At 37.1% G+C, this 27,236-nt stretch overlaps 4 protein-coding genes across 12 annotated transcripts in view; 2 read left to right on the top strand and 2 right to left on the bottom strand.

The window, feature by feature from the left end:
• The first annotated feature begins 831 nt into the window (after positions 1-831).
• LOC124214414 (uncharacterized) lies at positions 832-4,890 on the top strand. The gene is made up of 5 exons (XM_046616684.2): positions 832-1,281; positions 1,416-2,240; positions 2,412-2,637; positions 2,809-3,012; positions 3,566-4,890. The coding sequence occupies exons 1-5, from the start codon at positions 832-834 to the stop codon at positions 4,753-4,755; spliced, it is 2,895 nt and encodes a 964-aa protein (XP_046472640.1). The 3' UTR covers positions 4,756-4,890.
• On the bottom strand, positions 3,558-16,104 carry LOC124215416 (transcription factor Adf-1-like). Of its 2 annotated transcripts, XM_069134726.1 has the most exons (4): positions 15,375-16,104; positions 14,856-15,190; positions 14,447-14,757; positions 3,558-3,894 (listed from the first exon to the last, which is right to left on the bottom strand). In XM_069134726.1, the coding sequence occupies exons 1-3, from the start codon at positions 15,514-15,516 to the stop codon at positions 14,491-14,493; spliced, it is 744 nt and encodes a 247-aa protein (XP_068990827.1). In that variant the 5' UTR covers positions 15,517-16,104; the 3' UTR covers positions 3,558-3,894; positions 14,447-14,490. The 2 variants fall into 2 exon arrangements, with proteins under 2 accessions (XP_068990827.1, XP_046474749.1); XM_046618793.2 differs by lacking the exon at positions 3,558-3,894 and having other exon boundaries at positions 14,278-14,757; positions 15,375-15,653.
• LOC124215375 (uncharacterized) lies at positions 10,321-23,439 on the top strand. 5 transcript variants are annotated; one of them, XM_069134721.1, is made up of 11 exons: positions 10,321-10,891; positions 12,628-12,987; positions 13,134-13,860; positions 14,107-14,210; positions 15,995-16,437; positions 16,572-16,858; positions 16,945-18,054; positions 18,536-18,837; positions 19,636-20,038; positions 20,151-20,252; positions 20,496-23,439. In XM_069134721.1, the coding sequence occupies exons 4-11, from the start codon at positions 14,114-14,116 to the stop codon at positions 20,833-20,835; spliced, it is 3,084 nt and encodes a 1,027-aa protein (XP_068990822.1). In that variant the 5' UTR covers positions 10,321-10,891; positions 12,628-12,987; positions 13,134-13,860; positions 14,107-14,113; the 3' UTR covers positions 20,836-23,439. The 5 variants fall into 5 exon arrangements, with proteins under 5 accessions (XP_068990822.1, XP_068990825.1, XP_068990826.1 ...); XM_069134724.1 differs by lacking the exon at positions 10,321-10,891 and having other exon boundaries at positions 12,638-12,987; positions 19,636-19,761; positions 19,846-20,038; XM_069134725.1 differs by lacking the exon at positions 10,321-10,891 and having other exon boundaries at positions 12,638-12,987; positions 16,945-17,355.
• The window catches only part of LOC124215386 (uncharacterized), a 29,341-nt gene continuing 22,833 nt past the window's right edge, over positions 20,729-27,236 (bottom strand). For all 4 annotated transcript variants that reach the window (XM_046618734.2, XM_046618735.2, XM_046618731.2 and 1 more), the window contains one exon: positions 20,729-27,236. In XM_046618734.2, the coding sequence (XP_046474690.1) occupies positions 26,795-27,236 (442 nt within the window). In that variant the 3' untranslated portion in view covers positions 20,729-26,794.

The raw sequence follows: 27,236 nt of genomic DNA, 5'->3' as shown, positions 1-27,236 counted from the left end.
ATGTACAAACCTGGCGACCACACGGCGGTCGCTCAGCAGTCCAATATCTGTAACGATGCTACGACTGAACCGTGGATGCTTAAGGAAGTGGAAGAACACTTCACCCGGTTAAGCTCTGGAGCTACATTGCGATTGGATAATGAACTGTTAGTTTTTCAGTATACACCCGTTACAATTAAACATACTTGCAGTCATTATAATCATAAGGCTCCTCGAGTCGACTTTTGCAAAGCCCCATGTTTCTTGTAACTGCCAAAAAACCTAGATCACCACAACTGCAAAGTTCTGCTACCGAGGGACTGGAAATACCTGGTAAAGTCTTAAACCCCAAGACAGGACGAATAGCGCCGGTGAAATGGGACCACGTTTTGAAAAGACGATACCCTAATTTGGAACAAATTTTACCACCGACGAACTCGACTGGCAAGAATTCCAACTCGTCCTCACTGCGCGCAACACATACGGACGGTATCTGTTTAGTTTGAATTACGTATTACGGTAGTTTAGATCGTATGGAATCACAGTAGCCATCTACAATTATCGAATCTATTTTGCGACATCTGTATCAAGTAAATAAGCTCAGGCTAGTCTGTGTCGCAAATTGTCGACGCCCTTTAGAATTCAGGAAGATTGAATCTGACGGTGCGGTTTACAATTATTTCACATCCCACTTCGAAATTATTTGGATGATTCTGTTAATCGTTTCACTATCCCTACTGACGTGTTGTTTCTCGGTTATTTCGAATAACAATCAAACTAGAACCCTATTACGAGAACGTGGATCCGGAAGACTACGATAGATATCTTCCGCCGCGCTACACGATTGACAATATGGCGGAGATGCAACTACAGACTCGTGTTACCTCAGATACTATACGAGACTTGTGGAACTCTTTGAAGTCGCCGCAACAACAGCAACGTTTTCAGTACAGTCAGCGGCATCAGCAGAATCTTCAATGTGGCCAACACCAGCCACACCATCTCCCATATAACAAGCATTCGCATCTCCAATGCGGTTTCCAACATCAAACGGCTCCAGTTAGACTTGGTCGCTATCCTTCCAGTTCGGAGTCAATTGGAATAGTGCGACAGTCTCCTCCACCGATGCTGAGTGCCGAAGTGCCGGAGTTCTTCCCGAAGGGACCGATGAGTCGATTAAAAGATTATCAGAAACAGTCGGTACCTTTGCAATTTTTTCCATCATCGGCAGAGAGGAGCTATCAGGAAGAACTGTTTCCGTACAACAAGGGGCGCATACCAGGAAGTGGAAATGTTCTTCAAGTACCTACAATTCAGTTACATAATTGGCACTTTTCAAGGATATCTTTTATTATAGTTTCAACCTCAGGTTCTTCGTTACATGAAAGCTATCTTGGTTAGAAAAATACGAAATGAAGTTTTTAATGTGATCATAGAACGCGGGCATACCAATACAACAAGTTTCTAACGCAACTTCCATTACCCGACCGTCACATCAATGGATCCAAAGACCGAGTCGTGCTTTAAAAATACAAGTCCCGGTCTGCCCTTCGCCTCGTCAACCAGTTTGTACGCCTTTGCAGCCTATCTGTCCAGCATTCATTCAACGCCGGATACAGGTTCAAGATAAGTTCGCAGGAAACGTTACACAGCAAAATATAGGACCTGCCTCCACGGCTATCCCTGTCTACCAGAAACCACCAGAACTTTATAACGATCCTTCCCAAAGGCGAAAGAATCAAGGGGTTGATTTCAACAACTTGATATTACTGACTAAAAGCGCTATGAAGGCTAGGCGAAATCAGTCAAAGAATCCCCAACAAAGCTCTAGCTTTATCTTGGAGTCTAGACAGCCGAATTTAAAATCGGAAATCGACGTGTTACAGTGGCTCGAGAAGGGATATCCGAAGAGAGCGAAAGAATTCGTTGCAGTAAATACACTTGTCTCAGACTTTCGAAGTTTTGAACTGAAATGCAACGACGAAAGAACCGTATTATTGAATCAAAATATCGAAGAAGAGAATAATGACCCGAAGGATGTACCTTCACCAGATTTGGACAAATCTTTATCAAAGTTGAGTGAAGTTGATACGTCTAGTGATATACCGACAAAGAGAAGGCTCTACAGAGATGTATTGACCAATTCTTCGTCCCCGGGAATTATTACCGAAAATATTTTCGACAGACGTTACGACGAACTAGAACGGCAAGCCATGGAACAGTATAGAACGTCCGAAGAGTGCTTAGCTCTCAAGTATCAAGTAAGTATTACGACCCGTAAGCTCGGTTTGTGAAACATTTTACAAATTGTGAATTGAAACGGAAACAGATTTATTGAACGTTTGTTTCAAACGTTTCAAAAAAATTTATTTGACATTATTTACATTCATCGTATCACGCGATTTGAGTTAGCAGAAAATTGACTTTGTTAGGAACTGGAACGGCAAGCCATGGAGCAATACAGAAATTGCGACAGTGGAGCCGGTAGCACAAGTAATAGTCAAAGTCACAACCCATCTCCAGCTCCTCCGGTGAAGAGTAAACAGCGAGACCAAAGCAAATCGGTTATTGAAGACAAGGAGTGCATCGGAGGTCACAAGTGTTCGGGGTTCGGACACTGCAGTCCCGTAAAGAACGCTCCGTCCCCAAAGAAAAAAGGTTACAATCTACAAAATAATTCTATTACCATTTTTCGTGTAGTATTTGAAACACGGAGTACACAACCGTGTTAACGTGGATTGATTGGTTATTGGTGCTATGCTGAGAGTCCGATCTGCGGAGTACATATACGGGAACGAATTTAACTGAAACATCTCGTATGGTTGCAAGGTACCCAGCCCCACCAACCAATAACGATATTAAGACCGGAAAGTAGACTTGGAGTAAGTGCTTGTTTACATCGCGGGGATTTTCACAACAAATGCTCCCGCCCAGCCGTTGTTACAAAAAGCCTCACAGCCTTAAATCAAAGACTTTACCAGGATTCGAAAAACACAACTAGGGGTGCATCAGGAGATAAGATCGACGGAACTGGTACGATCCTACTCATAGCTACTCCACAAGCTCACACATACCAGACAAAATGTGCCCATTTTTCTATTATCAATCGGATCTTTGCCATTGCGAAATCAATTTTCAAACACCAATATTTCATCCATATTTATCACTCTTCTGTTAAATATAAGAAGTGAAGAAAATGTTAATATCTACCCTAATATACCGAAAAACCCGCAAATTAGATTCAGTATAATACATGAAAACGCATAAAAAAGTTAAGGATGCCAGTGGGTCAGTTTATCTTTAGCCAAAGCTCACGTTACATAGTCGACATAGTCACTACATCATTTCGTGAGCTATAGTGCAAAAATAGTGGTTCGTCGTAAAATTTTACGTTAGTCAATAAATTCTCTGCAGTTCGCCTATTATATTAGTTTGCAGTACGGATAACAATTATCAAGCTGGTTTCTTTCTGAATTACTTAAGTATCTACACTTTGAAAGCAATTCTACTACGGTATAGTTGACAAATATCAGTTAACTGAAATTAAACAAAAGTAATGATTTTACATAAATTTTTGTTTCGACAGCTCGAGCGTCACCAAAAAGGCGTCTGATACTGATGTCACCCTCAAAGCTCGAATCAGACGCCGTGATGACGGGGACACCAGATTTAGAAGGGACGTATACATTTCAATCAATGAACAGGCGGATATCAGAATCTTACCAAAACTCGGAAGTGATACAAACCGGGGGCGGAGATGAGAAGGTCACCATTCTACGATCACCCAGAATGGAAGGTATCCGAAAACAGTTATTTCTATCCAACGAAGGATTAATGGATAGTTCTCCGGAAAGTTTGGCCATCAGGCTTTTGGAGTCGACCGAGGGAGGCGGACCTTGCATGAAAATGGAGTTTCTGAAAAGTTCGAAAGAAAAAATTGTCAGTGTTTCTTCAGAGACGTCTATCGCTCCAGTCATCGTAACAGCAAAGGAAGCCCAACAAAAATCGTTTCTCTCCACCATAGGATATTCGCTTTGGAAAGAAGAACTAGCACATCAAAAAATTTCAAATCGCGCAACTAGAAACAAGAAGAAACAATGCAAGCCTCACAATATAGTTACGATTGAGAAACCTCAGCTTCATTGTACAAATACATTACTGATGAAACCAATCGACCTTTCACCTCAAGCAAAGGACGCTGACATTGAACTAGTCGATATCGGTCCCCACGATAACATAACGGTAACCAAAGTACGAAACGTACTTACAATTAGTGAGTTTCACTTAAGGTCGAAGACAAACAACGGAGACCGAAAGATATTTCCGTCATCTCACTTCGTACCAACGACTTTCAAGAATGGAAATCACCTCCGAGTCACTAATTTTTTTCCCTATTATTGTTCGAGTACCCTTGATAATACCAGCTTACATGTATGTACTTCGTATCGTAGTGGTCGAGCCGAGGATACCGAAAAAATTGTCTTTCACGCTGATCTTCATTCGGATCCAGCGAATTTGTTCCAACCGGCGCAAATTGATTTGAAAAATAAAATCTGGTCAGAAAATATACTGACAGTTCGATGGTACAACGTTCAACCGACAAAAGTTTACAACTTGCGTTTGCTGAGTCCTTTTCAACTATTGCCTTTATGGAACAACTATAAGACGAATAGTTTACAAGGATCAATTGGCGCTGGAACAGCTCCAATGCCTGGAAGAACCCAGACTGGTAGCGTCACGTCAATCATTGTACACAATCCTACGCTACAAAGTTAACGCACGAGTCTGCCCACAAAGTTCGCGGTGATTCAATCAATTCACAAACATTTCCACTCCTGCCTTTCGTCGCACTTTTCTTTAGCGAGCAAAACTTGCGTTCATATAGCAAGAAAAACTTTCACTACGTTAAGACCAAGTTTAAAGTCATATTCCCTTATCACAATCTTGTCGGAAATGTCAATAAAGTATTGTAATATTTGTAAAATCGTCGCACTAACGAATCTCTGAAGAGACTGTTGAACGTATGAGTACAAAATAGTCACTGACCACCAATGATATAAATCTAGGTATGCATTTACTGGCATGACAAAAATGTTACTTTTCAAAAGCATGTCACAGCAATGAAACTTTGCTTCTACAAAAAATTTAACAGAACTAAATAGTCCACGCAGACTTTATTAAATATGACGTGGCTATTAATCTGTCTGCAACAAATTTACTTTATGGACTTCGCGGACTACACCGTTTGTCTATTGACTGTTTGCGCTCAGCCTTCAAATTTATTACGATTACGACCAGTGAGTTGTTTTCTGTACTTTCCCTTAGTAACTTGCTATGTTATCTTAGTATTATGCACATTTGATATTGTTGGCAAAGGTATTGGTCTCATCGTTCTTGATATATTAAAATGTTAAGATGAACAAATTTCCCTGTGGCTTTAAATTTGTACATGAATTCAGCAGCAATATTGGCTTGAAGTTGTTTTAGCCGAAAGAAAGTTCTATGTGTATCTCCACTACCGTGCTATAAATTGGTATCCCGTTAAAACACATATACTGCTATCTCAATTTAGTTATGCAAGATGAATAACCATAATCCCAAATATTATTGGAAAACTGGTAGGTAATATGTTTTCACTACTCGACGTTCTTGCATGAATTATACGAAGATAAACATTAAGCACAAGCGCTCAATGCCAAAAATCTCGAAAGCACGTAGTGGGATGATCAACCACAATCGTAAACATGATTCTTAAATTCTAAGTTAAGTTCTGATTTTTCCATGTAGAGGAAAACCGTAATATAGTTAAGGTGTGGACACTTTCGAGAATTGTAATTTTCAAAAATTTTTGATCTCGCAAATCATATTTCAATGCTCGATTCGTTTCAGGTTTTACCAAAACTTTTCGAGAATACAATTTCATGGATTTGGCCTATTGGCTCTGTTTTGTGTGCCAAGAATGCAATAATTATTTTAGTCACTGACAACGAATAGCTGCTTACATACGTATTGCCACGAAGATGAACCTAACTCGGCGACATACGTTTCAACGATTCCGAATCGATACGGATCGATTAACCATTAATTTACTATTCTGTTAGTTTCTCTTGGCATTCCCATTTCTTCAACAACATAATTATTTATCGACAATTTTTACTCGTATCGGTTATTATCTATTAGCTTGAAAGACGTATAAACTGTTATTTTGACTTCATTTGGGCACTGGTATCGATATCTGTATACAGCGCAAATTGTCCGTGACATCACATCAATGTCGCACGCGTACCGAAATAAAAATCACAGCCTGCACATACGTCCTTCATAGTGTATTACATTGAAGTTGCTTTCACAGAGCCGTCAAGAGAAATATTCGAACTTGGCGATGCCAACTACAACGAGGTCATAAATATCTTTTCTTCTTCATTTTTGCCATACAGTATTAATCCGACGTGAAAACCTTCTCAAATAGATGCAACCGCTGTGGCACAGATCCTAACCCTCGATTGACGTACACAGCTTTGATATATCATGTGTTTATTTTCCATGGTCTTAGAGTGTTATGCGTAAACAGGTTTGTCTGTTTTCTGTTTAACACGAAAGCTCATACATGGTAATAACATTGTATGTTTGCCTTTGTTGTATAAACTTACCATTATGATTTGTTTGACTGGCATTATAACATTTAGGCATATATCGCACTATTTCAAAATATGCTAACTAATAGCGTAATTCTTCGTGTCAAGGAAAAAGATGTTGGGAATAAAGAAAAAAAAATGCAACGAGTAACTCTCCTCATAATTGGTACCTGCAAGATATTTTGTATTGGACATTTTAGGCCAATTTACTTTTACGTTGAATTTAATGACATGAATAACTAATGTAATTTAAACTGTACCAATATATACATAGTCTCAAGTGCGCGTGAGAGATTAGGAGCTATTACGTAATTTCACGTGGATGATTGAGATGGATAAAATACATTCTTTATCGTTGAGTTTGTCAATAGTTAAACTTGATGTATCCGCACGTTACTGCCGCCGCTTCGTGTTTCGTATTACATTAGAAAGTAGATATCTCAAATGGCGCGTCACAAAATGACAATTCAATGGAAAGAATAATTATACTGCAGTATTTTACAATTATACTGCAAAATTTTCTCGTTAATTTCATTATACTGCAGTGTTAGATAATGGTATGAATGGAATAACGGAATGAATAATCATACTGCATACTGCAGTGAATAATGTACTGCGGAGACAGTGCTGAAGTCAAGCATGCCTTGGTTTGTTCTATACACAGAACACCACCCTTAATAATTAAGAGTTCACACCACATTACTATACTGTATGTATGTACAAACACTTTAATTATGTTCCCGTCCCAGTATTATGTATCGAATAAATTCAAAACACGCAAACCGAATAGATTTTCATTCTCGCACTTAATGGCTTCATACAAGTCCCGTCATTCGAACCAGAAATATTTATTGTGTAAGAAAGAAAAAAATACTAGTCACACTATATCAATTATTTTGCCCGGTGAACGTGAAATTAAATTGATATATTCTACTGATCTAAATACAACAATGAGAAGCACTCAATAATATTTTCGTTGATTCTACTCTTCAGAAAAAATATAATACGAGGATGAATTTCCCAGTGAACACATGACCTCCATATGACGTCATAGATAGGTCACATAGAGATCATCGAATTTTTACATAGATATGACATAAAAATGACTTTATTGATGACTCTGATATGATGTCATGTAGTATGACATCATTATGACATAGTACTGACCTAAAATTTGACTTTTATATGACGTCATGATTGTGACTTAAATATTATGTAAATATTATGTCTTATCCCTGTCATATGTGTGACGTCACATCAAAGTCATAAATTTATACATTATTTACGTAAGAAATAAATCATACATTTACATAAATTACAAGTCATATTCTGACGTCAAAAGAATATCATAATACCGTCATATGCTTACGTAAGAAACAACTCATATTTTTACGTAAAATTGATCAGCTTCCGGTCTTTCTTTTACATACGAGTGACATAATACTAATGTCACGACGGAATAAAAAAAAACGATCAACGATACTTTTCTATTTATGTTCTATGTTGTATCATGTATTGATTTAATAATTCGTAAGTGGAATTTCATATAACATTTCTTAATTTTTACTTTTATATTTAGTGTCCAAATTTAACTTACCGCAAATTCTCTTTAAATGCAAACATTAAATATATTTTTAACATTGAAAATATTAGGATATTGTCATAAATAAAATATATAAACTAATTTCAAAATCAATTATTATATTGTAATAGAGGTACAGTAACAAAATAATCACTATTTATAAATGAATAATATAAACATTTTGACTTTACCAGGTCTGTTGTAACAGTTATATTATTATAAGCATTCTTAAATACTTTTTATCGCTATGACATCAGAGTTATGTCATCGAGACGTCAGGTAAGTTATAATTATGTCAGCCAGACGTTACAATTTTGTAAGCACTGGACGCAACTTTATATCACTATTTTACCTCAAATTTAAGTCATCTTGACGTCATATTTTTGTAAGCTTCCGATACCGACTTTACTTCTCTATGACATCAGAGTTATGTCATTTTGACGCCAGTCAAGTCATAATGATGTCAATTGGAGGTCATATTTACGTCATTTATCTTACGTAAGATTCTTACGTCAGGAAGTGGGAAATTATGAGTCATATGTGACTCATATATGACTCACATCTTACGTAAATCATGACGTGACATGACGTCATTCTGACATCAGTTTGACATAATTGTGTTCACTGGGTTGTATTTCACATCTCCATTCACGAGTAATTGGAAATTCTGTAGCAGTGGTAATTACAGTCGATCAAGAAGAAATACAGCCTTACCTCGACGCAATATTTCCACTTTTTGTTCGAATACTGTTGAAAAACTAAATAACTAACCGCAAGCTTCAGGCCAAAGCGTAGCATCAACAGCTGGTATCGTGTCATCATGTACTGTTACGCCGCCATGCCTTTTCGAAGCATGTAGAATATCAGCTACAATGTAGATTGTAGAAAGTGAAAGCGTCGTTTCCGACTCTGACCCTTCATATTCCATCAACGTCAAATGCAGCAGACCGGAAAACCCGGTGCTGGTTTTCCTGACAAGCTACAAAACTGCGACGCAAATAAACGCCATAGATTCGTACAGTTAGAGATTTCTACTTATCCAAAGCGATAGCCCACTCATTTTGATAGCCCATCTAGCTGTGGCGGTTACAAAAAATATGCAATACAGCAAATGACGTGCTGGCGTATTTAAGCTGCTGCTTCAATAATGCCTGACGAATTATAGTCTTGTCCTTGGTACCTCCCACTCCATTGCTTACTAACTTCGAGTAACGTCATTCTTCTACTTCATTTTGGCTATCAAAACAACACGTGATTGTGTCTATGTATGGATTGGGCATGTGTAAGCTGATTCACACTCAACACAACATGTACGAGGTGGGGATATTGCATGCACGAGGTGGGGATATTGCATATGCGTCAACTGATGTTTTCACAACTGATTATCCAAGACTCATTATTTTTCCAAGTCGTAATTTCTGGTACGGACTATACACGCAGTCAACAGTTGCGATCTTGTTACGATCCACGTATACGATAAGTGTTTCAAATGTTGTCTTTGTATTGATGTATGTGCATGCTTTCAAACTTATTGTTAGTAATTGCAGACAAATTATAAGGCGTATCTACTGCACGTGCATACCACCGTTCGGCGAAAATACTTTTATAACTTTGCTAGAAATACGACATGGATTCTATTATCGCCATAGCAACACTGGAACAGATTATAATGCAGCTGCGCAGTATACATCACGAAAAGCTCATTTTAAGCGTATCAGGCAAGCTCAGGGCGGGTGCCGAGACCCGCATGGCAACAGCGCAACAGAAATACGACCTCGCCAGTCGCCCAACGTATTTCACAACGTCATTTGGCAACTATGCGCGGCTGCTGAAGTCATCGAGCGAGGCCAATCCAAAATACAAACGACCTGCTATTTATATTTCATCTGGCACAAGAAGAGTGTAGAATATTTCCAGTCACGACAGCTTTAAAACGAACTGGAACATTTGATTTGATCTCCGTCCTTGGAACGGTGGTAATAATTATAAACAAGTCGCGTGCTGCTTGGTAGCAACACAATTTGTCGATTGCGATAATCTGAAAATAACAAATTTTTGTTATTTCTTTTCTAAGAAATAAATTTCATCATGGAGATTAACGATTCAGATAATGTCGTAAGAAAATGAACACACGTGGTATTATATCACAGCTACATATATACGGTGTACATGATACGTCGCAGCTCTTAAACGCCAATAGTGCGCTCTGATTTTGCTGAGATGGCAGGAACTGTATCATAAGCTTATTTGGCCAGAATAATCATAATCGGTGTTAGGTTGGCACCGAAATTCTTGAAACATCGGTTGCTATGCAATCCGCCGTTCGTTGGGCGGGTAAACTTGTGACCTGTGGGACCGTTGGCAATCTGCCTTTCGTTTGTGCTTGTAGGTTTCCATCCACTAACACTTGTAAACGGGAGGTCACTCACACACTCTCCACTTTTACCAACACATTTCTGCACGGTTACGTTGTGTGGGTGCGGCGCGCCAGGTGGGGAAAAGCTACCCACAATTTTATGGCAGCACGAACCGTTAACCTACCTCTCCAACAGATCCAAGTAGTCGGAAGGGGCCAAAATGGGCACGGCCATGTATTAAAGCAGGACAGCAATAGAAGCCAGCAACATTCCTTTGTCCGTCGCAGAGCGGTGGGAATTTTCCACGTCAGTGCTCGAGTGGAACCAGAACTTGTAATGTAAATATTACAAATTTCAGTGAAAAATAGTAGATATCTGTTACGAGAGTTGAGATTATATAGCATGCCGACAACCGGCATCTGTAATGAAAATCTTTGTTCCTTCATTAATAAACTTGTGCATTACGACTCACCCGGTAATATCTGAATTTGAATAAAAACGATTCATTGTAATATTTATTTTTCTCATTCGATATTTACGACCACATCGTTCATACCAGCCTCAATGCGCTTTGCTGTTTGTGTTTATAACACGCTTTATATTTCATTTTGGTCGTAACGTCATCCAGAATGACTGAACCCAATGAAAAACGTTGAAGAAAATAACGGTAATGGCTGGCAATAGCTTTGTCTGAAATCGATCGTGTAGTGACAGCCCTGCCGCGATTTGGTAGAGGTGACATGAATGTCAAGCCATTCACCCCACCATTAAAGCTACATACACTCAGGTTTTCCTCATACATCTGTATTTTGATACGACGCTTTTAACAACTCAAGTTGAAACGGAATAAGTTTAGTTTAGAAAGTTGTGCGCAACTAGCAGTAAAACCAGACCAGTAGTACGAGCGCTTAGTAGATGTCGGATAAGAGGAAGTGGGGAAAGCACGGGGAGAAACGTCGGGTCAATATACGCTGTAACACGCCCCTGAGTACCTCCAACCAAGCATGGCTACGTCAACCGCACCGTGTACGAAGCATAGGAATTAACGCGCGCATACTCAGAGCACGTCAAATGCTTGTTAACCACACATGGTTTCTAACTCCTATCACATCCTACAGTGGAAAACTTAGTGGGGATAAATCAATAGTCATGTACACCTGTATAGAAAATCCTCATTAACCAACAAATTAATTAACCAATCGGACGAATAGTATATATGTACATGAGTTAAAATCAATGTTATCTTCACACATTCATGATGTGGGAATGATCCAATATGCGGAATAAATGGATAATACTATTACGAAATTTGATAGCAATCTGCTTGAACTTCTGTAATCTTGTTTAAAAGTGGTGACAAATATATGTATTAAATTGCTGCATAGAAACGGAACAATTTTACCAACTGAATTGTACTTATCGCGTGGAGATGGATGACGCGATTTGACCTAAAATAAGCACTTGCGTCACTTTACATCTAAGCTTTAGTAACGTATAGTGGAATATTTCTGTGGCTTGAAAGTTATAGCGTATGATGTCGTGACGCAAAACATGGCCCAATTACGTTAGATAGTAGTGGTAAGCTCCGTCAAATGGCTGATTTCCGTTCACCTGGACGGCGAGAGTTCTAGAACAAGTCTGTAACGTATCACGATCAATATCCCCTGGCATTCGGTCACGTTCGACCGCTTCCGTCAAGTTCATCCCCCAAAGCTCTCCCACCACCTGCCCCCTCTTTCCAACTGTCATTTTTCAACCGTTCTTCATTCAAAATTTGATGCAACTCTCCTCATGTAGCGTATGTTTCACACCGTTGACAGAACACCACGCCTCACTTAGAATGAGTTCTCGTGTATAGGCAGCTGTCAAGTCTGCTTATTGATGATTTGTGTTACATAGTATAATTAATTTCCAAGTTAAGGAATATCACATTACAAAATTTAGTTTGTAAATTGTGTGGCATGACAACAATACTCGTAACAATCGATTTTCAAAATTTCTTTCATACATCCTGTAATCGCTACCTCGTAGGTTTTACATTAAACCGTCAGGTCTCTGACATATTGAATTTCAGAATCCAGGCAAACGGTGTAAGGTCTACAATTCACCAAGCTTGAAATTAAACAGGTTTCCCTGGTTGTGTGCCCCGAAGCCGCTAGAGGGCTACATGTATATATTGGTCTGTAGACGAGACGATTCGGATGAGCTTGGTGCAGGATGGATATGATGGGATGGTGGATAATGGTGGGTGGTGGTGGTACCATGGTACTTGCAGTGCTTTCGCTACGTTCACATTCGAAGCCGGTCGAATTGGCAGTGGTTGGGCGGTTAGGGACCGGTGGGGGGAAAAGGTATCGTGAAGCACACGAAGCGCAGGCTCTGCGCGTTGCCGAGCCTCGCCATTGGCTCCCCACCCTATAAAAATTTAGGATTGGTTGGTATATCCAATTTGAGACTCTTTTTGTACTTCTTAGATCTGTAAGGGGTCTACACCGTTTCACGCACGTGCTCTACGTATACGCTTATACGTGTGCGTGCGCTTGTGTACTACCTAATACGTATATGGTGTTTCACACACAGCACACAATGTGCCGAGAGGGATATCGAAAGAGGGAGAGAGAGAGAGAGAGAGAGAGCATCATCTCTGGCTCCGCGAGGAGGGGGCGGAAGCGCTCTAGTCTCATACAATTCCTGCGTGCGCGACTATGCGCGTCTTTGGAAAACAGGGCTCCTGAACACTCTGAACTCGTCGCTGAACGGCTTGAACATTTCGGTTAATCTCTGACGTCGCTGTTGAAGGTGGATTTTCTTGCTCACGCGGACGCCATATTGTCCGTCTAATAATAACCACCAATAACTTGTAATTAGTACGCAGGCCTAACACCTGGCGTCCTGATGCATTTTGTGTACGAATGTGCCGCGTTCCAGTGTGATCTGTCATAACATTGCTAGCCATTTTGAAATCAAATGTACATTCCCGGGCATAGTATACACGCGAATAAAAGTAACATACATTACATTTAATGTTGAATCGCGCCCAAAAGTTCTGCCTGCATTTACAAATGATAATAATGAATTAAAACCATAAAGAATACTTGCGCACTTCACATTTAATGCCAAAACAAAGTCCTCCACGTGCATTTTTAACATAGGTGTTTTGTTCGGTTAAAACAACGGAAATAAATTATTCGTACAGGTTCAACGAAAGACCGTCGATATCGAATAATAAGCCATTGATTTGGCACGATCAAACAATACAAGTTTTGGATATTTGTTTATGCTACCGGCATTGTTGATAACAATGCTTGTAAGTATGAATACATCAAATATAATTGTTGCCTGTTTGAGAATCAGTCCAACTAGTCTGCAATACGCGAAAAATATGAACCACGATTATGTGAAATAATGACATTTGTTTGTTACTAAAATATGTTACAATATATCATTGCCTACACGGGATTTGCATTCACCCTTTTCCGACAAGATGTGGGATAGAAAATATAGCTTTACAATTATAAGGGAAAAAATTTCAAAGTCTACATTATGTCCACAGGTTGGAAATGAGCAATCCATTGCAAGATGATTTGATTGCTTTTAATTCCACTGCAGAAGCAAACTCCCCTGAGATTACCAAAGAAGCTATAGCGGAAGAATCTGGTACGTCACTAACATTTTCAAACTGTTTGGCATACACCAGTCTGCGAAACGATAAACTTATACACAGTTCACTCCCAACATTTTTTAATGCTGCAGTGGAACAGAATCTTGTATGATTTTGACGAGTATACTTTGAGACACAACATTCAACGTACCGTCTTCTCCTGCGCTCAATCATGCTTTACGTGCACGTTAACAAAGATATCAAGAAAATAAAAATAAACAAATGGACATACCGATTGCTCACAAAAAATATTTGTTCTTGTTTGTCTTGGATATTTCAATGCGCATCTATGAAGGCATCTTCGAAAGCAGTATTGGCATTGCTAAACTCAGTTTCATATAAAATTTGTTGAATTTTTAACTTTGCCTCTGCACTTTGTCGCTGGGTGAATCTGCGTAACGTTTCCGCTACTGACATACAAAAGTAATGCTGTTCGTCAGCTACGTAAGATTGGGAACTGATACACTGGTCTGTCTTCTGAGAGTGACTCCGTGTATCGTTGGAAACATGGTACAATTCTGGTGTTTCCTCCATAGATTGTTCCTGGAAAAGAAATCCACTATTAGTGTCGTATTACACAGACAAATGGCTTATTTCATTTGATGTTTCGTCTTTCCATTTTTTGTTTATTACGAATCTACCTGACAAGGAAGAAGCTTTTGTCTTTTGGATTTTGATTCGTGATCATTTTTACTGTGGAGAGCTTTGTTATTGTCATCACAGTCCAGAGATATCATCCATTCCGCTGTGTCGCTTTTTGGAGCAATAGGTAAATAAGTTTTTGGCTCATTTTTGACAGCATTCATGGTATATCTGCGCCTGTGAATTATGAAATTCCACATGAATGACATGTGCTCTAACAAAGGCCAAGGACTAGCTTTCTGTGCTTTGTCAGTCTCATTTTCAGATGATATTAACTTCTTTTCGCGCACAAATCGGTCCCTCAAATTTCGCCATCTGTTCTTTGCTTCCTGTGCTGTAAACATCAATACATGTAACTTTTTCCCCCAATTGTTCGTTTGTGAATGTTTTATCGCAGCTTGATGAAAATTTTCAAATGGCAACCACTTCGACATTTTTTTTGAATCGACTAGCAAGCCAAGTGTGTATATTTTCTTTTTTCGTATTTCTACGGATACGTTTCGCGATCAGAAACTTACGTTTTACCTGGAGGTCCGAAGCAATTTTCACCCACGTTGTGTCTTTCGTTTCATTATCTTTATAACCTTTAATATTAGTGTCAAACAGCAACGGATATTTTTTGACTTCTTCAATTAGCTGTATATCGTCAACCAGCGACATTTTTCTATATTCCGGTTTTCCTTCCTTCTAGATCTGAAGTTTTCAGCAGATACGTTTTTTCACTTTCGTTTGTGTGGCTACGGCAAGCGCGCGATGCGAAGTTACGCGTTACGTGGGGTTAGAGTAACGCGGGAAACAGTCATGGTGGCAAACTCCGCCAATCACAGCATCTGATTTTCCCCGAATCGATTTAAAACTTAGACGCAACTGACGTAAACTCTACCGGAAACGCAACGGCATAAAGTTTGGCGCAAACGACAAATTAGAATCGTGTAAACACAGGTTGGACTGGGTCTATGCGCTGCACTGTCGATTACATTTGTTATTTGAAGGTTAACAATCAACGATTTTCCACCAGAGCTGCAGAGGCACGAATTAAAGTCAACCGAAACGCGACACGCGATCAGTGTGTTCTATGTCTATAACCTTGTTCATTTGTGATCCTTACTTATTGAGTAAGAGTTAATTTTTTTGCCAGATGCACACGCCTCCGAGCCTAACGAGTTAACGCCATCATCGACTGAGGTTTCGGTTTGTGAAATTTGCAATCGACAGTTCCTGAAGAAAAAAGATTTACGTTCCCATTTTTTGGTTCACGTCGGACAACCTCGAGTTGTATTGAACAGGATTCCCAACCGAAAACCTGCCAAGAAGCACGTGACTGATACATATCGCCTTGATCCTGAGAAAAAAGGTTCATTGAAACTGACACTAAAGAAACAAGGCTCCACGGACTCACTCAAACTGACTCTGAAAAAATCATCAATCTCGCAAGATTTTGCAGTTGTGAATACCAATTTGGATTCAGAAAATTATCAGAGAAACGACGTGGCAGGTTCCGGGACAAATGATTCAAAGGATACATCCAACACAGAAAATGATGCCGATGAACCTTTTGAAAATGTGACGATAAATCAACAGGTGAATATCTAAATATTTCTGTTTCTTCTCTCTCTATAATAAAGACGCTGTTACCTACTGAGAAAATTTTATAATTCTAGCAGGCATTATTCTTGATCTGTAATATGCTACAAAAATATGTCATTTTACTGCAGAGCTACGAGAATAATGATTATAAAACTGACGAGCGGACCGATCCCTTGCAAGATAGAGATAGACCACCATTCATGGATATTAATGAAGGTGATTCAGGTGTCGGTAGCGATACTGTCAATGCGCCTGAACGAGAGGATCAGGCCATTGAGGATCAGCCATCGATCGACGGTCTAGGCAATTCTGAGAAGGTTTTACCTGAGATCGATGATCATGAAGAGTCTGATGCGATAGAAGCCACCTGCAGAGAAGCGATTGAAAATTTGAAGAAACTTGGCGAAGACACCAGGTAGTGATTGACAATCTAATGTAAATGTTTATATTTGACATTTGGTATTTGTGAAATCAGAATGATAAAGAATTCTACTTTTACAGGACTGTAGATCCCTTGGCTGATACTGGTTTGCCAATAGAAGCAAATACCGATGAAACAACTGCGATGATTCAACAGCTTACAGAAAACTCATCAATTAGCATTATTCCTAAATCTTCCATATGTCCTATTCCATCCCCAAAACCAAATTCCGCACATGAAATTCAAGGAGAAGCTAGCCAGTCTCCAAAATCAAATCCTGATTTTAATTGGAATGAACTATCGAGTGATTTGTCAAATAGAAATACGGAAAACACAGATAAACAGGGAGAGCAAACTGTAGATCAAGCAGATCCCCATACTGGTTCATTATTACAAAATTTTTTAATGGAACATCACAGACGTAATGAAAATGAAACGTCTTTATCAAGTAATTTGCCGCCTGGAGAAACTGAATATGTATCACTCGAGAGGTTAGCAGAAACTGTGAGCACCTGTCGTGTCTGTAATGAAAAATTTCCAGATATAACTCAACTAGATGTACACAAAACAAATGCTGGACACTTTCAGTGCAACATTCCAGATTGTGTGAACCTCATTTTCAATTCACTAAGGGAAGTTTCTGTACATAAAGCTCAAGCACACGGAGCACCAATATCTCCAAACTTGAATCAATTATCACCTCATGTAAATACAAGTTCACCCCATGGGGGTAGTTTAGGATCAACACATTCTTCAAACTCACCGCAATTAAGCAGGACATCCCCATTAAGATCGCCTCATCAAACTGGTACTCCACCTTTTATTTCTGGTAATAAAAACCAAAGGCTTAGTCCGCCAGTGAATTTTGATCAATTACCGGCACCTGTGCAACAACTTGCTCAACAAGTGCAACGTATGCCTCTACCTCAACCCCAATTACCTCCGTCTCTGCCTCCAGGTGTCAATACCCTAATTCCTGGTCCTCATTATTATCAGTCACGCGGAGGACGTCCTCCGATGTATAACATGCCTGGACCTCCTCAACAGATGCATTTTCCTCCACATTTATCCCATTTATATCCACCATACAATACGGCAGCTTATCAACATATGTCTGGTGCTCCACCGCTCATGTCACAAATGCCCCATCAAATGTCGCGTGGCAGATATCCAGCTCCTCATAATCTCAGGTTGCAACTAAATCTTTATAGAATCGAACTACTACTTAATTTCCTGATTTTCAAGTGCTGATAGTATGAAGCACTGATGAGATTAGTGTCCCAGCCTTGGATTTTTATAGCATATCAATTTAACAACATGAAGACTGCATAACCAACGGTGTGTACAGTAATTCCACCTTGAGCAGCTCAGAGTGCTTGAGATTTTTACTGGATGTACTTTTATTACTTCAAAATCCTGGTGCGAAGCTAATCAAGCTATCAAAAAACAATTACTGAACTGGTCTAACGTAATCGAGTAAAAATAGTCAAATAAAAATAGTAACAATTATCACAATCATCCAAATAGATGATGTTACTCAGAATATATTAGAATTCATTAAAACAAAGTTTCATGGTGATGAAATGGAATAGCAAACTGGACTGTTATTACCTAGTTGAAATAAATTTTTTTCGTTAGTTGATAACTAATACAGAAATATGATTACTGTAGAGCGCCAAGGATACCTTCACAGGCTGGACAGGCTGTACCCAGACAAAGACTGAAACGGTCGGCCCAACTAGTGGCCCCACCACCACAACACCAACAAATGCATGCAGCATCTAAACAAAGACGAATGGATGTATTGGTACCTGATAGAAATGAAGATGCTGATTGTCACATAATCGCACAACAAAAGAGAAATGACGGATTACCTGTTATACAAAGTGTCCAAGGAGCAGTTCAACCATCTGTACGAAACGATTCGACCATACATTTAACAGATTCCATTACATTGAGTGTCCGACAGCCAGGTAAATTGTATTTCCGCTGCATTTGCATGTGCATTAAATAGTTGGCATCACTAATTGTTTATTAGCAATAATATAGTTATGGGTCGAATTCGGTGAAGCTTGAAATTCTTCCTAAATACTCTATAAGCAATAACGAAAATGAACAAATGGATTACAACTAATTATAAATTACAACAAAAGAATAAAATAATCTGAATTATTAAACAAGGAACATTGTAAAAGAAATTGTAAGGCCCCCTTTTTTGCCCAATTACATTTTGTTACAGTAACGGGATGTATAGTGTTGAGCCATCAAAAATAGAAGACTTAATGATATGAGAATCCTATTGAGTAAATTAATTAATTTGAATCAATTACATGGATTTTCATCTGTAGATCGTGCTCAAATGGGGTGTCATAATTCTTTAAAAAAATCATCAAAAAACATGCACTTTTATCAGGCACATCCTATTCATGTCAGGGTTTCCTATAGTGGTGTTTCGGCAGTCTAAACATTAATCAATTACAGCCTAGTATGAATTACTGCAAATGTGTATGTAATTGGTCAATGGCAATTTTTAAAAGTTCACATTTTTTGGCGTTCTTATATTAGTGTAGATAAATGAATGGATTATACCTTGGTGGGTTTAAAATTGGCTAGTCCAGATGCCTAATTTTTCGTTTTTGTTGTTAATAGAGCTTCTGGTTTCGATTGATTCAAATTTTTGTTCTTTTTTTTCTCAACCCATTTTTAATCAAAGAGAATACTGAAAAAAAGTCAAAATTATGCACTCAACTAATCTGAATGTTCCACTTCAGCACAAACGGGGAATTCCTCCAGCCCCACGGGTAAGAAATCTGATGCAAAAGCTGTTGCAAATGTACTGGCTGCTCGGGGAATCACCGTTACGCCTGCTGCAAGTAAAAACAAGAGCAGTGAACAAGGTAAACAACTTCCTCAACCACAATTGAGAGCACCACCTTCGCCATCCCAGGCAGTAAACGTGACATCGTTGAATTTAAATTCAGCAATATCCATCATTCCTGCAACTTCTCAAAGAAAACAACAGGAACAGCAAGGACAATTTGCAGTACCACAAACCAGGCCAAGCAAACAATTAACCAGTGATGTCGATCGACCACCCAGGCCTCCCACAGTTGATCTCACGCAAGACACACCCCAACCTTTGCATCACATGACACGACGAGGCAGACCATCAAAGTAGTTAATTCTTCTCAAATTAAAAAAAAAATTTTAAATTTCGTTCAAAAGCTGCACTTTTATTTACGTGCTACAGCATTGAAAATAAATATTTTCTTGCTGTATCTTTCAGAGCTATGCTGACTTGTCAAGTATGTGACAAAATTTTTCAAAATCAAGAAATGCTGACACAACACATGGCGACGCATCAGACACCTAGTAAACTGCTTCACAAGTAAGTTCTCTAATTCCTTTAATAAACAAATAGTACCAAGCAAAAATGATTCATACTCCGAGTGAACCTGGTGATGAGAATTAAACTCTGAAACTACAATGCATCATTTGCAATGTAACTGTTGACAAAATTTTTTAACAAATCATTGTATGCGATTTGTTTAACATATCTTGTATATTTTAATATAAATGAAAAGTTACACATTCTTGCATCTACAACACGTGATGTTTCTTTCATCTTCAGGTGTCATCAGTGTCCAGCTCAGTATCCGACAGCACAGGCATTAGCCCAACATATACAAACTTACCATAAAGAAACAGAAACAATGTTACAGAATGGTGGGGCAGAGCTAGCACTACCGGTTGTAGATTTGAAATCGCATCAAGTTCTGAATCGTCTTTCAAGTCTTGGTATTCAAAGTTACATTCCTCTGTCTCAACTTAGTGCCCAAACTGGTGGCTATTTTGGACTACCTATAGTAACGAGAGATGGTGTACGTAACTCCAGTATTTGTAATTTAGCTGCCCTTGGTGCGAATTCTGTTTTAAGTTTAGGACCTCTCAAGTACTTGCCGCCCAGGTAACCATTTACGAATACATAGTTTGTGCTTGAATTATTCATAATGCCTTACAAGATTAAATGTGAAAAAGCTCCCTACGACATATTATAATTCTAGAGCAAGTGAGCGAAGATTGACAGCCAGAAGGAAACAATGAAATTATAGGAAAGGTTAGAGACTTATAGGAATTGAAAAAAAAAAGATTACAAAAAACAGGAAAGTCGAAGAGAAATCATCAGTCATTTCAATGATTAATTTCTGTAAACTGATTAATATCTAACAGAATAGAGAAAAATTAAGGGTCAGAAATTTCAAACACAGAAAAAGAGCAAACGTTCACTGCCAGACCCAAAAATTAAGTACAATCGTTTTGGTAGAAATGGTCTTTGATGAGACATATGAGAGGCATAGTATGCTAAGATATGAAACTGCAAAGTTCTTCCAAAGTTTCGGGAAAGTATAGAGCTGACTGTGAAAATATCGACTTGTCATTGTAAATAGTAATAATATAAGATGTATTAAAATGTTAAATCCAGCGCATATTTCTATAGGATCCGCGTGTGATTCAAGTCTCAATTTTTCATTGACTTAGACATGTAATTTTAACAGTGCAATTATAGTCAGATACATCTTAGTTTTTTTAAATTGTCTCAAAACACATATAATATAAAAATATGACTCGAACAAAAAACTAATTCTACAATAAAATTTGATAATCTCCATTAATGTTCATCAGTGTATTAGAGGAGGTTGAGATGGCTTTCAGTTTCGTGGTGCAATTGTTTGTGTGATAATTTTAAATTATGAATGTACGTAAGTATATATGTATATATGTATGTATGGATGTATGTGTGTATACAAAGGGCAACATGTATTCAGGATGCCCAAAACTTGTAATAAGTAAGCATGTAATCTTTTCCTTCATAAAAGTTCAAGATATCGACCATTCCTGAGTGTAAGAACGTGATCCGCAAGGATAGTTAGTAATTACCTATACTGAACATGCAGCTTATAAAAGTGTAACTCGCAACTTTTCCAGGATAGTGTTAAGTTCTTACTCTAAGGAGCAGTAGATATGAATGTGTGTTGGGTATTGTTTTACGATGCGTAGATGCGGCGAAAGAAAGTCAAGAGTCGTAATATCAACTTCCATTTTGTAATTTTGTATCCCTGCATATATACTAGGGTGGTCTTTAAAAAAGATCATTTCTGAATCATTACTCGCCTACCCCAGATATCAGCTCCAAATAATTCAAAAATATCTCCCTAATTTTTTAAGATTTTTACCTCAACTCTAACCACTCTCGCCAACAGGATGGATATCCCCGTTAAAAATATACATGTTAAATATATACTACGAATGTGTCCGAAACATGTATATTTTAAATAGGGAAATGCAAAAATGACCTTTTTAAGGACTACCCTAACGTATGCACCTTGGGAAACATCAGAATTTTATATGTTGACTTTTCACAGAGGAAACTATTCCGAGCTTACTTATTACGACTTTCCAGACACTCTGCTGTATCGTACTATTAACTGACTCATCTTGATATAAACCAGACTGATCACTTCTTTTCCTAATTACTAATCAGCAATGCAACGAAAAGATGTCATGAATTGCACGAAAATACGTAATCTTAAGAACTTGTAGATAGTTATGCAATTACTAAAAAATAATTATCCGATAACTAAGTTAAACTAAAGTCGGATAACATACCTAAAACCTATATGAATGAAAATTGAGAAATAGAATAATTCCATTGTTAGTCTTTGTATTTCGCGATCAGTGAAATTCATGTAGCCCAACGAAGTACATTACTAAAGTTCCTTACAGACATTTCTGTAGTATTTCCCATATTTTTAAGTTTATTAAACAAAGTTTTTTTTTCTAGTATTGGCTACATTATGTTAATATTCAGTTTTGTTCTAGCAGCTATTACTGTGAGTAGTTTTAAAACTCTCCATAAATTAGATTTTATCATAATTTGATTAGTTAATTCAAATTTATTTTGCTGTGGTAATATAAACCCTTTCATTCATGGTTTTTATTTATTATCATATATTCTCATTAAATATTTTGATTAATTGCATATTATCCTCATAGTTTCATTGCCCTTGAATCATACGAGGTGCAACAACATTCTGTTACAGAAGTATACGCCAGTGGAATTTGGTCTAAGACATTGTAAATACCTGTATTATATTTAAAAATACCTATATTAAATACCTATTATATTTAAATATTACAGTCAAACATGAAACTTAAAAGTAGAAGAACCTATTCAATGACGTGTATCCACCAGAACGTAATATCAATAGGTCAGACCAAAAACAGTTATAATGTCATTTGCGATCCGTTCATATTTTTTATGTTACCACAAGTAATGTATGTTACATTAAATGCTAGCGGAAGATGAATAAACACAATGAAAATATATTTGATCGACGATAAGCAGGTTCATGCCATCACGAGTTTCATGTTTTTACTGTAATGACAACTAACTATAACTGGAGTTATAGACAAAAATATATTTGTATTTTTATAAAATGTTTCAAGTTCTAACTTTGTTATAAACACAGATGTTACAGTTTTAATCTAAATAAAACTGCATATGTGAAACTTCATACTTGTACAATGAATTGCATATCCCGTGAAATAAGAAAATTCACAATTATAATTACAATATTCCAAACTCCATAATATATAATTTTACGAAGGTTTCGACCCGGTCATGCTGGCAATCGTATTAAAATGAAGAATAATATATCGTAATCAAAAAAATATTTTTTCAGAATTGTAAAACACAGACTGTTTATTTATTGACCAAGGTTGTACCATACAAAGTGTTCAAACTATGAAAAATTAACTTGTGGGTTAGCTGATGTTAGGATAAATGTGAAACATAATGAACCCTTTGTATTTGTAAGTATATGATTAATATTTATAATTTTCAGATTCCATTTTTACCCTGTTTCAGAACCACAAAATTCAATTTTTCATATCTGAAACTTCCATATTATATTAGTGCTTTGAACTACAAGAATTTCAAAAGTGCACTTCAATATTTACTACACTAAAATGAATGCAACTTCGGCAGCAGATTATGGAGCGTATATACGGCAGAATAACTGTAACATTATTTAATAAGTCATTAATACGCTTTACTGTACAAGATTAGAGCATCAAAAAGCAATTAAAACTTTATGAATGTAACAACCTTAAATATTATACTTCATAATCAGTAGGTAAAAGATATTCAGCTTATTTTTGAGTTTTGTGCACAGTGGCAGTGTATGTGATTTATTAAACAGCAAGTATTACGTAATTTATGGAATAATTCAATCTTTATACGGTTTTGTATGAATCTCGGTTTGCAGCAACCAACGACATTCTATTCAAATTTTGTGAAGGAACGTTCAACAAATAACGTTGCACAAAATAATTTCCACATCGCAACATATTAAGTCTATAATACGGATAAAATATTTAGAAACATAATACTTGATACAAATACTTCATACCAAAATTATATTCAATAACGGTCAGTTATATTTCAAAAACATTGCTTACATTATATGTAAATTTGAAGGTTCTTTTTGGGGTGTTGGTGCAAGCACGCAATAATCGAATAGTATAAATACTCTGGATACGATTCTTGAGTCTATCTTACATAAGGATTTAGATTATTTGATACAAATATTAACAAAATTCAGAGAGCTGCATATCTCTCCTTCAACAAACAGTAACCGAATTGTAAATTTCACGTAAATCAACTCTAAGAGACATTTCGAAACCTTTGTCTAACAAGTATTTGGTCAACATTTTCTAAGAAATTTCGAACTCCATTCTTTTTTACAATAATTATTCTGTCCGATCTAATCTGACGAACATTTTGACTAATCTCTATACGTAATATAGATATATATATATATATACGTATATAAATAATTGTGTGTGTGTGTGTGTGTGTGTGTGTATTTTTTTTTCAGAACACTATTTAAATATAGAAAGATGAAAATCTCAAATTTTTAACATTATCTATTATTTCATAATACGTTAATAATATCTGCCAACTGTATGTATCGAATGAAGACGAGTTGGCTGAAATACAGCTACTACAATTTTTTCAAATCTATCTCAAGTCTCGATTACTATAAATGGTCGTAAGAGCTTGTTACGCGTACATAATACTTAATTGTAGAACAATATATATTGACTAATTTCATAAGTCTATGTCTATTTCAAGAGGACATTTAAATGCAGTGTACAGATTATTGTTAAACCTGCTAGCATAAAATAATTAAATTGTCAGATAGATACGTACTTTTTAAGACACAAATTTGAACACGCCAAAATGAATTATACGTATAACGCTACGAAAAATTTTGATCAATGCAACGGCTGCTGAGTGCGATAATTTCTAAAGAATGTTGATTAATTTTCTATTTCACCATTAATTGAAAAATGCCAAATTCTCACAAACAAAAAATATGCTCACTGCATATTAATGCACCTGGAATACAATAATGATCATACTAATCAGGTTATCAATTATTACCAATATTCTGATTATGAATTAATATCAACATCATGCATTGATGACTGAATATTCAAGACATAATTGTCCCAGAATATGTACACGAGATATGTTGCACCACATAATCTTTGTAAACACATTAAATTTCTGAGAATTAATAGAGTATAATCTTATCTACATCTACTTAAGTACGCATCATTCAAATTACTGAAGATTTGCATTAAGAAAAGCCCCAAGTTAATGTTTGTTAAAAGGGTTTTTTTACTTACAGCCTCGATCAATTCAAGTCTTCAATTATTGTGCAATTTCTATACGTTGAATTCACTATTAGATCATTGTTCCGTCAAAAAAAATTTGATCGTTAACGTTATTTGAGTGTGTTGTATATTTGCGGTATTTAACACCAGCAAGTGAAGGCATTATTTTTGAGTTGTTTGTCACAATATTTAAAACTAATGCAATAAACTGAGGAACTTACACATACATACAGCCGAGAGATATTGACGATAATCATATACCCAAAAGCCACTGATGGCATCTGCTTCTCATGTTAAACAAGTGGCAGCAGACTACACACTAGTGACCTTAAATGTATCAGAAAGAATGTAAAAGCTGTACTACATTGATGGTAATCCTTGGTAATTGAAAAAAATCTGATCAATCCAATTTCAATTATTGAATATCGTCATTATAAGGAGCTACATTATTGGCTGAACTGAATTTTTTATATGCACTTCGAAAGCGAAGATTGATGGCAGATGGGAGCAATTAATGAAGAATAAAACGCATAACCTCGGCTGCGTCTTTAAAAAAAATGAAGCAGTATTTACACCATGTAACAGCTTTGAGAAATTAGGAATTTCAATAACGTATCTATTTAATAGATAAATAAACTAAGAAAGGCAACGGTTAGTGAATATGTATCCAGTCATAGAGTTTGCCGAATTATCGAAATGAACTATAGGCCCTAATTATCATATTGTATACAAATTAAAGTTGAACGAAAATCCTCCACTCTCCACTAGGTAATCACTTAGGAATATATTGCAGGGTCAAAATTTTCTGACTAATCAAAATTACAAAGAAAATGGCACGTGTGTTTCTGAAACACCATTTAAAAATATTCTTTACACATATATATGCAATAATAAGCAAACGATTCATTTTTAATAAAACTCTATAAACTATGGAATCGTCAAATGGGTCATTGATATCTGAAGTCAAAGCTCACACTAAATGTTGACAGAAGTCTACATATTCTGTTAGGAGATAAAGGAGCAAGATAACTATAATTCATTTCAGTTTTTCGCTATTCTGGAATGTAAGTTACTCACCTAAATCGAATAGAGTATCAGCTATCACATGCAAAATGTATTTAAAAAAAAAAGTGGATAATAGCAATATTTGGAGTTACTTTTTAAAAAAATTGGCCATCGACTGGTTTAACTGTAGCCAAATTGCACTTTCCGACATTGGCAAAGCCATTTAATGATCCTGGCATTACGTTCCACTATACTCGGTGGATCACTTGGCTTCTGATTGCAATCGTCATTTCCTCCTCTTCCAATGCTGCAATTGTTATTTTGCCACTGATTTGTTTGATTGTTACCAGCCCATGAGTACAGTCCCAGTGCAGAATCGACGGAACTAACACTGTCAAAGAAAACTGGGGAAGAGGACTTTGAATCTGGATCGGTAATGCGATGATAATTGTCCGAATCTAGGCCGAGACGGTCGAAAAAAATTTCAAGCTGTGCAACTGAACGAGTTGGATGTGTTGATTTATTTGAACGAATGTTGTCGTGTCGCCAGTAGCGGTCGCTGATATCCGACTTCGATCGCAATATTGGTCTACCCCTTTCCTCTTTCCAACTATCTGAAAAC

Source organism: Neodiprion pinetum, chromosome 3, assembly GCF_021155775.2.
Source record: "Neodiprion pinetum isolate iyNeoPine1 chromosome 3, iyNeoPine1.2, whole genome shotgun sequence".
Lineage (NCBI taxonomy): Eukaryota > Metazoa > Arthropoda > Insecta > Hymenoptera > Diprionidae > Neodiprion > Neodiprion pinetum.
This window is presented reverse-complemented; position numbering and strand designations above follow the sequence as displayed.

Coding starts and splice junctions, on each gene's coding strand:
- LOC124214414 (XM_046616684.2), top strand. CDS start 832: ATGGCGGAGATGCAACTACAGACTCGTGTTACCTCAGATACTATACGA. Junction 2,241..2,411: donor GCTTAGCTCTCAAGTATCAA/GTAAGTATTACG, acceptor TGACTTTGTTAG/GAACTGGAACGGCAAGCCAT. Junction 2,638..2,808: donor TCCGTCCCCAAAGAAAAAAG/GTTACAATCTAC, acceptor TATGGTTGCAAG/GTACCCAGCCCCACCAACCA.
- LOC124215375 (XM_069134721.1), top strand. CDS start 14,114: ATGAGCAATCCATTGCAAGATGATTTGATTGCTTTTAATTCCACTGCA. Junction 16,438..16,571: donor ATGTGACGATAAATCAACAG/GTGAATATCTAA, acceptor ATTTTACTGCAG/AGCTACGAGAATAATGATTA. Junction 16,859..16,944: donor AAACTTGGCGAAGACACCAG/GTAGTGATTGAC, acceptor CTACTTTTACAG/GACTGTAGATCCCTTGGCTG.
- LOC124215416 (XM_069134726.1), bottom strand. CDS start 15,516: ATGTCGCTGGTTGACGATATACAGCTAATTGAAGAAGTCAAAAAATAT. Junction 15,191..15,374: donor TTCGGACCTCCAGGTAAAAC/GTAAGTTTCTGA, acceptor TGATGTTTACAG/CACAGGAAGCAAAGAACAGA. Junction 14,758..14,855: donor AAAAGCTTCTTCCTTGTCAG/GTAGATTCGTAA, acceptor TTTCTTTTCCAG/GAACAATCTATGGAGGAAAC.